This window comes from Gossypium hirsutum, chromosome D13, assembly GCF_007990345.1.
Source record: "Gossypium hirsutum isolate 1008001.06 chromosome D13, Gossypium_hirsutum_v2.1, whole genome shotgun sequence".
NCBI lineage: Eukaryota > Viridiplantae > Streptophyta > Magnoliopsida > Malvales > Malvaceae > Gossypium > Gossypium hirsutum.
Genome location: NC_053449.1, coordinates 49,838,289 through 49,852,222, shown reverse-complemented (window position 1 = coordinate 49,852,222; position 13,934 = coordinate 49,838,289). Strand labels below are relative to the sequence as shown.

Below are 13,934 nucleotides of genomic sequence, written 5' to 3'. Positions count from 1 at the left end.
TAGGGGTATGAATCACGGATGAAGGATGGGATTGGAGAAGAGTAAAAGAATTTCGTAAGTGCCGAAAAATCAAACACTAGACATGTGAGAATCTATCAAGTATGTTATAATTTACAATGACTTCAGTCACAAGGCAAAGACCCCAAGCAGTTATAATACTAGAACTTCACTGTGTTCAAAGTACCAAGTCATCAACGGTCTGCTTCTTCACTTGCACCGTAATTATCATATTGTTTCTGTTTACAATCGACAAGGTTACACATCTCATCCTAACTGGAGGTTCTCATGAGGAATGCTACAATACAACCCAATATAGACCCAGCAAGAACCTGAACCAAAAACAAAGTAAGAACAAAATGAAAAGCAAGGCACCATTAAACTCTTTTGAGAATGCAATAATAGTGATGACCGAAACCATTTTTAATCGTGTTTGAAAAACTTAAAAACTTACTTAAGCAGTTTCAGTATGAGGACATCCATAATTAAAAGGTTTCATCCCCGGTTGTTACTCCATACTAAGCATATAACAAGTTGGCATCTTAGATAATTAGGGCGATTGCTTCTACAAAATGGTTTACCATTGCTCAATGTTTTTCACTAGGCCTATTTCTAATTCATGCATCCAACATTCCATGTTCAATTTCTGCTCTTGATAGCTTCATACCTGAAGTGGCGTATGACCAAGTGAATCTCGTAACGGTCTGACACTGGAGACAGGATGCTCAGGAGGTAGCTCGCATACAATTTGGTTGAGTAACTGCATAATATAAATGATTAATTCATTTATTGAAAACAATATGATACTGACAATTGTCAGCAGATACAAATAAAAAGCACTATCAAACAAATCAGCTTAGCTAGCTGCAGTCATAACAGATTACATGGAAATGAGTAGGAACCAAAGAACTTCTAAGTTATGATGACACGATAAAGAGGAATAATCATATTAGAAATTCATTCATGGATAAATATATATATACACATGTATTATTGCAAGAATCGTATCTTTTCTCATAGAATTTGTACAAAACGTAAAGGGCTTTTATCCAAGAGTTATCCCCCAAACTTGGGCAGATTGCCTGAGAATAATGAGGTGAAATCCATAATCAAAAGAATAGAGTATGGTGATTAACAGAAAAAATTCTTACTTCAGCCTGGTGACCAGCATGAAGTCTTACACCGCTAGCATCGTACATTACCTGCCAAGAAACCCAAAATGTTAACCAAAGAAACCAGAATGGTAATATACTAAACATAGGGAGTACATACAACGCATGCCAAAACAAGCGCAATGGCAAATGCTGATCCTCCAAGCCCTTCTTGCAATCCAATCGCAGCAGCAAGAGCAGTCACGGTAGCTGAATGCGATGACGGCATTCCACCCGAAGCAACCAACCTTCTAGAGTCCCTTCTCTTCTCCTTGTACCTGCATGTCTAAAAGGATATACTGAAACACTGAGAAAGAACACGCACACGGATACGAAAACAACAATAGCAAGCGAGTAGATCACACCTTTTGCTTGAACTACATGTCATCACAACCATAAAAACAATAAACAAACATCAAGAGAAATATTAGTTCTACTTCAAGCATCACTAATGATTCAATGATTAAAATTTCCACGGCATTTATAATCAATTATAATAAACATTTTTCAGTTGATCACTCATTTACCTAAAAGTAAAAAAAGAAAAAAGCTTTAAAATATTAAAATAATATCAAAACCTTCAAACCATTAATTATTCTGCAAACGAAAAGCTACCCATTTCAATCCACTCAACAACCAAGACAGATACAAATGAAAATTTCCAATTGAAACATGTTCCTAAGATATGGGTTCCTTCTATTTTCTTATTTTACCTCACTTTCTAAGTGATTAAATGAAAAAAAAATGAAAAATACCAAGTAGTGAAGAGCTTGAGGAATTGAGCAAGCGCGAAGGCAAAGAAAGCGGAGAGGAGGGGGACGTTGGAAGGGATAATGGACGATGTGGATGAGATTGATCGGAACCTCGCCGAGGCATCACCGACCGTCATTACTTCCTCCATTGAAACCCAGCGATTGCGTAAAAGATCGAAACAGAGAAAAAGACGTTAAAACCGGTTTTTGCCGTAAATAAAATTTTTTATTTATAAGATTTTTTATTTAAATCCTAATTTTATTGTAGGCTTTATCCAAAATTTTACCCCTAAACTATACCCATTTTTCATATTGGTACTTAAATATTTTTTTTCATATATTGGTACCTTAATTTTAGGGTAAATATTAAAATAGTCACTTTTATTTATCTCAAGTTACACTTTAGTCACTTATGTTTGAAATGTTATATTTTAGTCACTTACGTTATCGTATTGTAACATTTTAGTTATTAAGCCGTTAATTGCCGTTAACAGTATAACGGTAAGCTGATGTGGCATATTAAATCATCATTTTAAATGAAAATTTTAGATTAAATTATACCGCTGATTCCTATATTTTTTTCGTTTTGTGCAATTTTATTTTTTTCTTTTATGTTTTTTGCCTTTTCTATTTTTTTAACATAGTTTTTTTATGTTTTTCATTTATTAAAATTAGTCTCTATACTTTTATTTTTTTGAAAAATTTATTTTTTCCCTTTTTATTTTTATTCACAATTGTCTATAATCAGCAAAAAAAATTAAAAAAATTCTTATTCTAGGTTTTCGTTGAAGATCAATAAAAAATTTTTTAACTTTTCTTTTTTTTTCTTTTTTTTCATTCTCTTCTGTTTCTCCATCTATTTTCTTCCCTTCTCTGTTTCTTTTAACATAGTTTTTCTATATTTTCTGTTTGTTAAAACTAGCCTCTATACTTTTATTTTGGTATTGGGTATTTCTTGTACGTTTTGTTTAATCTTCCTTTTGATTAGTTTTTAATATATTTTCAACTTAGGGTAACAATTTTGTATTGCTCTTCAATGAAAACCCAAAATAAAGAATTTTTTTTAATCTTTTTTTGCTTATTGTGAACAATTGTGAATTGGGGTTTTTAATATTTTACACTTATTGTTGATGCTATCCAAAGGATCTAAAAATGAATTATTATGGTGATTTTATAAAATTGCTTGGACCTGATATTTCAATCAAGATTCTCATAATACTGGTTAACCCTTCTGATCCCATTAGAGTTAACTTGATTTCCAGTTTTTGACACCAATTTGGTAAACAAATTAATGTCTTTAGTAAAATTTAGCTTGGTGTTCTATTATATATTGAAGAAGAATTGATATTGATTAATGCAATAAGATCGATTTTATTCATCTTGTAATGATAAAAAACGATCTTTGGATTTACACATAGAGTTTGTAATCATAGATAATTTGCTTTAACAAATAAAGAAATAAAGATTAAAAACTAAATTGTTCAAGAAAAAAATAAAAAGTATAAGAATTAATTTTAACAAATAAAAAATATTAAAAAAACTACATTAAAAGAAATAGAAAAGGGAAAAAAACAGATGTAGAAGTAGAAAAGAATGAAAATTAAAAGAAAAAAAGATAAAATTAAAAGAACATAAAAGAAAAGAATTAAATTGCTTAAAATAAAAAAATATATATAAGAACCAATTTTATAATTTAACCTAAAATTTTCATTTAAAATGATGATTTAATATGTCACATCAACTTATTGTTACATTGTTAACAAAAATTAATGACTTGATGACAAAAATGTTACAACACGATAACATAAATAACTAAAACATAACATTTCAAACATAAGTGACTAAAATGTAACTTAAAGCAAACAAAAGTGATTATTTTGATAGTTTAACTTTTGTCTATTGATTCAGCCCAATTAAGTTAACACCGTTAAAAAAAACCGATCAACATGTGTAGCCAGTGAAAGCATGCCACAGGCGCATAGAATTAATATAAATTAAATTTTTTATTCTCTCTTCACAACCCATCTTCTTCATCAAACCAAAAATCATTTTTATCTTCTCTTTTTCATTTCCAGCAAATGCAGAACCCATATCATTTTCCATGGAAAATACGTTTAAATCTATAGACCCATTCATCACTGGTTGAGAAGAAAGCCATCAAAATTCGACCAACCACATGAAAGCTTGGATTTGCCATGATGTAGTTTAAACAAAGCTAAAATTGGATGATTTCTTGGTTGAAAAATTGAATGCTGAGTTTTGACGAACTTGGGAGTGGGGATTGTTTAGAGGAAAAGCAGTTGGATTTGATGGAATTTGAGTTTGGGAGGGAGGGATGTTGAACAACAATGGAGATTTTTGCATTTGTGGAATCTTGGCCATGCTTCAGCATGAAGAAGAAAAGAAGTGGAGAGAATGTGGGAAAGAATAATTAAAAATCAATTTTTTTATTTAACACCGTTCGAGTGCTTTGTAAATTTATTAAGGAAATTTTTTAAAATTTAAAATAAAGTGTTTTCTTTTAATATAATATTTAAGTTGGTGTTTTACATGGAACGAATTGAATAAAGTTAAAACCGTAAGCATGGAATAGGAAAGAAACTACAGTAACTCAAGTATGCTATTAGACCATTTAAAAAAATGCCATTTGACTCTTTTTTTTGTGTGTGTGTACGTACGTTTAAAAACATCGAAGGCACTTCCTCTCTCTAGTGAACATGAACAACATTGAATCCTTGTCTGATGTTCAGACTGAAGATAGTGAAGGCATTATCGAAGACCGTATCACCAAAAATGTTCGATTTAAGGAAGGAGGTGAAGGTCCAATGGAGAATATGGCGGTTGACTCGACTCCGGTGAGCGTAATCACCTGGAAGGATAAACTTTTGGGTGAGTCGGGTTCTGGTTCTCTAGGTGCTGCTACTAATATTGATTTAGAGTTGGAGGATGGTGATATCCTCAGATCAGTCACCAATGGAATCCCTGGCATAGATTTTTCGGATCGGATTAAAAAGATTCTGGTTAGGGAAATGGAGTCTACGATGGTGGTTAAGCTATTAGGGCGTAATATAGGCTATGGGGCTCTTCACAACCGTATTCTCAATCTCTGGAAACCTTCACAACCCTTCCGTTTAATGGATGTGGCTAATGGGTATTACCTAGTTAGGTTTCAAAGCATGGGGGATTATGAAATGGCGTTGATTCGTGGCCCCTGTACAGTGTTTGGACACTACCTCACTGTTCAGCCATGGATTGTGGACTTCGACCCATCGAGACCTTTTCCAATCGGGATCTTAGCCTGGATTCGCTTTCCAGGTCTGCCGGGGTTCCTGTACCAAAAGAAAATATTAGAAGCAATCGGGAGTTTAGCTGGAAAAGTTGTAAAACTAAACACAAACACTGACAGTGGTGAGAGGGGTTAGTTCGCCCGTATGGTAGTGGATCTTGAGAAGTCTCTAACCTCACAAGTTTGGGTCAATGGGCGTTTACAACGAGTGGAGTTTGAACCTTCACCCGTGGTATGTTTTTCCTGCAGAAAATATGGCCACTTTAAAACTTCATGTCTTTCCTCTAAGACAGATCGGAGCAGCGATGACGGCGGGGAAACTGCTATAAAATCGATGACTAACAACATAACTCCAATGTAGATGGGAGGAGGGTCGGTGGCCATGGATGAAGCTTTTGGTCCTTGGATGGTGGTTGAACGCAAGGCTTGACGCAAATCGGATGGAAATCGGGGGGTCTAAAGCGAAAATTAGGGGGAAAATTTGGAAGGCTCCAGATTTGGAGCTTTGTCTTCTCTGGGAAAGGAGGCTCAAATGGCAGATTTAGGGGATTTAGTTTTGGGATTTGGTAAATTTAGGGTTAATAAAAAAGAGTCACTTAAAAACTCTAAAGGTAATGAACCGTTGGATGGTAATGGATCGATGGCTGGGGGAATTTCGGAGGGGATCTAGTGGGCCAAGGGGAGAGCGTTGGGATAAGGAGTAAAGCTGGGTCGTTGGAGGGGTTTGGCGTTAGGCAAGGAAATGGGGTTTTGGGCCAGCTTGTGACAAGGGTTGGGGAAACGATGCGGGTTGCGGCGCAGGTAGAAGAAATGGTGCGGGCTGGCGCTAAAGCACAGTAGCTACCAAGCCTGTCCTCTGCGGTTCTGGGCCTTAATAGGCAGCGGGCCTTCCGCTGGAGATTAGTGGATCTCAGCACTAGTTGGGTCAGGTTCCCCCTCCCTTGGATTTGGGCTCCTATGAGGTTGCGGGCTCGGTGGAAAAAAATCCCAAATGCTCCTATTTGTACCACTAAAAATATCACAAACTCCCTTTGTGTCAATCCCATTTTTGAAGGCCAACTTGGGGACATGGTTAATTCAAGTTCTAATGGTCTTGATCCCAAACGACATACAGTGGTTAATTTTAAAGAGGATTTGGATAGCATTTCGAAAGCTAAAATGGGGAAAGGAGGTTCAATGACATGTGGGAATTCTTCTAGTCTTTCTAGAACTCATAGTGTTGATAATAGAAAAGGAAGTGGGCATAATGAAAAATCAACTATTAAATCTATTCATGGGTGTGGGGGGAGATTTAAACCTGCAAGTAGCTCACGAGTCTATCTTTCGGAAGCTATGGTTCTATGGCCGTGCTTATTATCACCCAAGTGGAAATTCCTTTTGGGAAATTTGTGTGCGAGATTACTTGTTTAATGATTGTTTAGAACAAAATTTTTAGATTATGAAATCGAGGTAATTCTTACTAATGCTTGTAAGTTTATTTCTTATGCTTTCAATGATTATTGATTGTTAGATTGTCAGTGCAAGTAACAAGCGCAAAATCTTACTATTTATACATATAAAATGGTTTAGCATAATTTATAAAGTAAATGTCTCCAATTAGTAGCTAAACCATATTTTTTGAGAATGAAACTTTTTGTATATATGTATAGGGATATAATATTTTACATGAATCGACACTTGTATGCATTATACCAATAAATTGTGATAAATACTCCTTATTACAATTGGTTTTTGGTCAGAAGCCAAATAAAACGCATTTTAGAAGTTTTGAATGTGTGATGTATGTTTAAGTTGTTCCACCAAAATGTACAAAATGGGTATTCAAAGAAAGTTAGGTATATATATTATGAATCTCCTTATATTATTAGATGTTTTGGACGAATTGGATGTTGAATCTACCCTAAGTATAATATTTTTGTCTAAGTACACTTGTAATTTTTTAAATAGATTGGTTAATAAAACTATTCATGAATTACATTAATATACTTTGTATTATTGTCCTTAAATGGTTTTTGCACGTTGTAACAACCCGTTTTCAGTAAAATCGGAACAGTAGTTTTGAGACCACAAATCTAAAGTCGAAAAATTTATTTTATTATTATTTTATGGTCTTCAGCATGATTCTATTACCGTATAAAAATTTCGTTAATAAATTTTACCGTTTACATGTTTAATTTGATAAAAAAAAGGGACTAAATCGCGTAAAGTGTAAAAGTGGGGTTCTATAGGCTAAAGGTATTAAGTAGCTATAGAATTTTAAAGTGGAAGTCCTTATATGGTAATTAGACCATAAATGAGATAGTGGAAAATGTTGGCTTGGCAATTTTGAAATTTGGATTAATTATTAAGGTTAATTTTGGAAATTACTAATTGTATGTTAAAAATAATAAAACAAAATAAAGCATTCATCTTTATTTTTCCTTTCTTCCACCGAATGTTCAAAGAAGAAAACCATTTTTGGAGACCTAGGTTCGGTAAGCTTATTTTGTCCAATTAGGTATGCATTTTTGTCCCGTTTTTAATGATTTCTATGTTTTTTGGATCGTTGTAGCTTAATCTAGCTATTCCGGGGACTAATTTGTGAAATTGTTAAACTGTTAGGGTTTTCCCATTGATGAATATATATGATTTTTGAAGTTTGATGTTAGAAAATGAATGGTTGTTGTTAGATAAACAACTTTTGTAAAGGAATTTTTGATGAATTTATCAATTAGAGGCTAAATTGAAAATTGAGATAAATTCATGGTAAAATTTGTGAATTATTGGGAGTTGGTTTTTAAATGATAGTATGTGTATATGTTTGTTAGAATAATGAGATTTCCGATAATTATAAATTTGATATTTGTTTAATGGCTTATAATAACATGGTATGAATTGAATGATCTATATATATAAAATGGCTTAATTTTCTTGTCTATGTTTGGTTTTTGTTGAATTATGGCTTAAGTATATTTTAAACATCATTTAATTGTAAATGGACAGTACTTATAAGGTAATATATAGATGCATTCGGCGATGCCTTGTTTATGAGTTTCGGCAGTAAAACATATGATGTAAGTATGCTTGATAAATGTATTATAACAAATAATAAGTTGAGTATTATTAGATCAAGTAATTGGCACATATGTATAAGTGATATATGTATTGGGTTATGATTAGTCTTGGTTGTGAGATAAGCTAAATATTGAGTATAAGTAATTATGATTATATTAAATTGAATGTGGATGCATGGATTAGTTGCTTTAAGTGTGCATTATTTGTATAGTGTGAATATTTTTTTTATATGGTATATATGTTGGTTTTGGTATATAGGTAAAAAGATATGTTTAGTTTAAAGTTTGTGATTAAAATAATTATAATGAAATAGTTAATTATATACATTCGATAATGGCATGAATAATTGATTATGTGCATGTTGAACTTGTTTTTTTTTTTTTAAATAACCTTAGTTTGATTACCAATGAGTTAGAAATTATTAAGTCACTAATTAAGAAATTTAGTTGGTAATAGAAGGTTTATATCATATATATATTTAGATGTATATTCGGCCCCTTTAAGTAGTCATTCAATTCGGCTATTATATGTTTGTGTTTTAATTATATGAACTATTAAAGTTTTTAAATCATGACTTGGTTAAATAGCATATTTGATTATATTACTTAAGTAAAATAGATTTAGTCATATCATTATACAAATTTGTTAAGGAGCCAATTAATTCATAAGTGATGATCGAATAAGCTCATGTTAACCTTATATAATTTTGAAATAAGGTTGGTTAATCATGCCTAAGATATTTGAATTTGGTTGTGATTTTAAATGCTTATTAGTAACCTTAGTACTTGGCTCATGATGTATTGATAATAAAATAATTATTTTCTGCCATGTTATAAAAACAAACTTTTATATTTTTGTTTTTATTTTATTTTGGTGTTAAAGAGTTGAAATGATTGTTTAAAATTCTAGTACGTTTTGAAATGACTTGTAACCCTAATCCGGTGACGCGTATAGGTTAATGTGTTACAGTTTTGGTGCAAATATGCATATATGTTAGTTGATCAATTGGTTATATTGAACGCATGGTTAGTCATGTTTATAAATTGACATTTGAGATGCCTAAGGGCATATTGGTTGTATGTGATCATACCATTTGTATAAGGCTAGAAAATGCATGGTTTTGGTATCTTATTATGGTTTGCTTATATGCATAATGTTGGGTGGAGGTTTACGCCAAATTGGGTGAGAAATATAGTTTGTAAAACGGCCTATTTTGGTCCACACGGGCAGTTGTGTCCCCTGTAGCTTTTAAAGGGTTACAAGTTAGGCTGTTACACGGCCTAGCACACGGCTTGGCACACGGGCGTGTGAGGTTACTTCGAAGGGTACACGGCTTAACACATAGGCATGTGGCTTGGCCATGTAGCCCAAGTCAGTGAGTTACACGGGCACAGACACGGGTTGGGATGCGGCCGTATGTCCCTACTTCGAATGCCCACATAGCCTGAGACACGGGCGTGTCTCTTGGCTGTGTAAGTCACACGACCGTGTGACCTTTACAGTGTTGAAAATTTTTAATGTTTTCTAAAAAATTCTCTTAGTTTCTGATTTAGTCCCGACTTGTTTCTAATGCATATTTTGGGCCTTGAGGGCTCGTATAGGGACAATATGCATGATTTTGATTAGTTTTGATATGAATATTGACATGATATGAAATGTTTGACATTTCTAATCGTTTGATTTGTAAACTCCGGTAATGCTCTATAACTCTGTTCCAGCGACGGATTTGGGTTAGAGGTGTTACACATGCAAACTAAAATGGAAGAAAATGTTACTTATTAGTTGTCTAATGTTTAACTAATACTAAGTGGTATTACGTGGTCATATCGTAATATGAAAAGACAGCTTGCATTAGTAGACAAACTTAAACATGTCTTTAGTCTAATCGGAAATGAGAAAATTGATTAAAAGGCTAATATGTCTTCTATTATGTCCAATTGGAGAGATGACTTATCTTAAGCATCGGAGCAAATGACTCCTAGAAGATAGAGACATAGATGTGACTGACTAGACTAACAGTACATCGAACAGGACCCAAGTGGAATAGATTCTAAATCCGTTATTAGATTTATTCACTTGTGACGTTCATATTGTGGCATACCTAAACCCTGGGTGGATAACGGACTATGTATGCATGACTTGTACGTTTTGATATAAGTAAAAGTCTGAGTTTAAATAGATAAAGAACCGAAAGTTGGTATGTTGGGTGTATGACTTTAATAGTATGTAGCGTCATTCAAAACAGTGGAATTCATAGCCCGAGACATGGGTAAATGATATCATCTTATTGGCATTACGTGGTTGATGAAAAGGAAACATGGCCATGGGTCTTCGTCTTTGTGATGAATGACTTAATTACTATTCGATAGTAATTGGCTTTTCATAAAGGAAGATGTAATGGTTACCATAAGATAAAATATGATCATATTAGGAAAATGGATTTTATCTCAAAGAGATTAAGGATATCCTATAAGGGTAACACACTTATGACAAGGTCATTGGACAAGCATAAATAGTTGCTTTCGTAATGGTATGTCATTTGGGAGAGCTCAATCACGATACTATAGTGGAATGACTTTGTGACTAAATGAGCTTATAATTAATAGGTGAAAAGCTAAAAATTAATTATAAATTATTTGAGCCCTAATTACATATGTATAATTGGTCCCTCCACTAGCTCGTAAAAACAAGAAATGAATTGTGAGTTTGAATAGAAATGAACAGAATGAATAGGAAAGAGAAATGAAAAATATTCAGGAATGATTATGGTTTTTTCGAAATAAAAAAAAAAGAAATCGTTTGGAAATGAATGTAGGTTTCCAAAAATGGAAATGGAAATGGAAATGATCCATTTGCAATTCTATATGGATTACTTAAAAATGATCGAAAGAATGAGTTTATGTTTTTGAGCTGTTTTGAAGCCAGAAAATGAAAATAAATCATTCAGTCACAGTGGACATGTTAAGTTATGAAATATTGAACATATTTTCTCGAAATTTTATTAGGGGTAAAATCGTCAAAAAAAATTTACCAGGGGTAAAATCATCAAAATTTTACTGGGGATAAAATAGGGATGAGGAAATTGTCTAATATAGAATGTTAAAGTTTATTTTGGGAAATAGAAAAATTGAATCAGGTTGGATCACATTACAGAGTACTGGGTCAAAAAACCTAGGAAGTACTCGTAATTGGACTCGATGTGAAAGAGGCCCAAAACCCTTCATATAACATGAAGGGGGTGGCAACCCCAGTAGAAATATTAGGGTGTGTCGTTCACCCCACTCCTACTCTAAGTAGGAAGTTACTTTGAGGGATTGTTACTCTGCCAAAAAATATAGAGAATTTATTCTCAACTATTAAATATATTCTTTCAGAATAACAATTCTACCAGTTTTTATTAAAGAAGAAAGAATTTCATTTTCACCCCCAAAAAGGAAAATAAAACTTTTTCTAGTTCTGTGTTATGATTCAATTGGTTCGAGTCCACACTCAAAGCAGTTTGTGGTACAAGAATAGCGGAGAAAATCATTTGATTGAAAGCTAAGAATAATAAACGCCCACTAAGCCGGAAACACTAGTATGAATTTGATTAAGGTTTATTGCTATAAATATCACAAGCAGAATCTTGCCCAAGAAAACCTGCGTTCCTGGAAAAAAATAAGAAAATAACAGAATTAAAGGTTTAGATATGGAAACGAAAAATAAAATAAAAACAGAGTTAAGAATATTGAATCGAAAATTCGAGAAATTAAAAATAGAGTTAAGAGAAAGAAAATTCATATAGGAGATTTCAGCCTCCAGTTGCCTCGTTCCGCCTTAGGTTCAATCCTCGGCTTTTAGATGATCCTTTTCAAACTGAATAAGCTAGTTATAGTGGAAGAGGACGCCTACGACCACCAGCTCCAAGGATTTAGACTTACGATTTGGTGGAACTTGACTCTAGCCAACAATCGCTTCTGTGGGATCGTCTTATGCTAGATCAACGCTTCTCAATGGCGAATCCCACGCCATTTTATCTCTTGGGCTCGCTAACCTCTGACGCAGTAAGCTAACGAACCGACTGTGCAACCTTTCCAAAACATACAAAGCGGCCACCTTTGCATACGTTGAAAAGCTTACTTCTTAAGGGACATGGACGAAAGCATCAGCCCTGTAGTGCGAAGAAACTATGAATACTCAGTGAGGATGCTAAGTACGGACTCTAAGCCTCATGAAACCTTTTTGGGAAATATTGACAACTTTCGACTAGATGGGTTTAGTGGCTCATGGTTGTGGTGGAAAAGAAAATAAATAAAATAAAAATGGAGATTTTATTGAAAGAAAATATGAGAAGAACAAAAGCCTAGACTTTTGGGGAGAGAGTGTTTATCAAAAAAGATGGATCTCTTTTGAGTCACTTCACCCCCTATTTATAGTGCTAGGGGAGATAGTCTAATCCTACTTAAATTCCTAAAAGATAAATAAATTTAATTGAAGATAAATAAAGATAAATAAAATAAAATCCTAAAAATAATCCTTAATAATTATCTCAATATTAATTATCCTAATATAATTAAAATAGAGTTTAATAGAATAAAATCTCTTCCTTTTGCATTTCAACCCTTGTGTCCTCCATGCTTACACTTTTGGCACCGACTTTTCCTTGTGTTGCACATTGGCCCATTTTATCTCTAAATTCACGCTTTTGGCCCTTAATTTTGCTTTTGCCTCAAATTTAGTCCCTATGAGATAAAAGATCATAAATAGCTCAAATTAGCAAGATCATACTCAGAATAAATACATAATTAATACATAAAAATACGTTATTCTAGAGTGTTATGAATAATGAAAGAAAATGAGGAACTTAAATAAATTGTCAAAAAAAAAAGAAATGGAATATATTGGCTAAAATAAAAAGACGCAAATTTAAGTAAAAATTAAATTTGAGAAGTTTTTAAAGCAACAGTCTAAACATCTAAATGTATAAAGCCAATGGGGTACCAATGAGTAAGTTTTGTGAAAACGAAATAAGAATATTGAAGTTTTTTTCTAAGTCTTGGCATTGATTATAAAAGTTATAACATTCTTTCGTAATGGATGCAATAATCTTTATATATTTATTAAATAAACAGAAACACAAAAACATAAACTAAAAAAAACACTCATCATCTCTCTCCCATTCATCCTCTAACATCATATAACTAAAAAAATTTCTTTAACTTAGAGTGATTTGCCATTAGGGTTATGTGTAGTTATTTGATCACACCAAAGAGAATGGCTCCACCAAATAAAATATCATTTTTAATTTTTAATTTTAAAAAAGAATATTTTAAAAAAAAGGTATGACATATTACATTAGTAGTGTCATTCTCTATGGCTCCATTAAATAAAATAATTATTTTTATTTTTAAATTACAAAAAACTAAAATAAATAACACAAAAAAATAACCCTAACAAAATAAAGTGATGGCATCATTCTCTATAGTTTCACCACCATTATTTATTTTTAGCCCCCCAATTATTGAGAGATACCAATATTTTCCTAGTATATATACAAGTAACACCATTCACTATGATTCCACCAAAAAATTGATTTTTTAATTCTATAACTGACATGGCATGTTGGTGGCGTGAATCTCTTTGGCACCACCTACTTTTAGTGTTCATTTTAAGTCATTTACATACATAATAAAATAAAGGGTAAACTACCAAAAT

General features: G+C 32.8%; 1 protein-coding gene across 1 annotated transcript; it reads right to left on the bottom strand.

Moving 5' to 3' along the window:
• Nucleotides 1-57: 57 nt before the first annotated feature.
• On the bottom strand, nt 58-2,129 carry LOC121225103 (uncharacterized membrane protein YuiD). Its single transcript, XM_041109038.1, has 5 exons — nt 1,904-2,129; nt 1,270-1,426; nt 1,149-1,199; nt 665-757; nt 58-329 (listed from the first exon to the last, which is right to left on the bottom strand). The coding sequence occupies exons 1-5, from the start codon at nt 2,047-2,049 to the stop codon at nt 270-272; spliced, it is 507 nt and encodes a 168-aa protein (XP_040964972.1). The 5' UTR covers nt 2,050-2,129; the 3' UTR covers nt 58-269.
• Nucleotides 2,130-13,934: the final 11,805 nt, after the last annotated feature.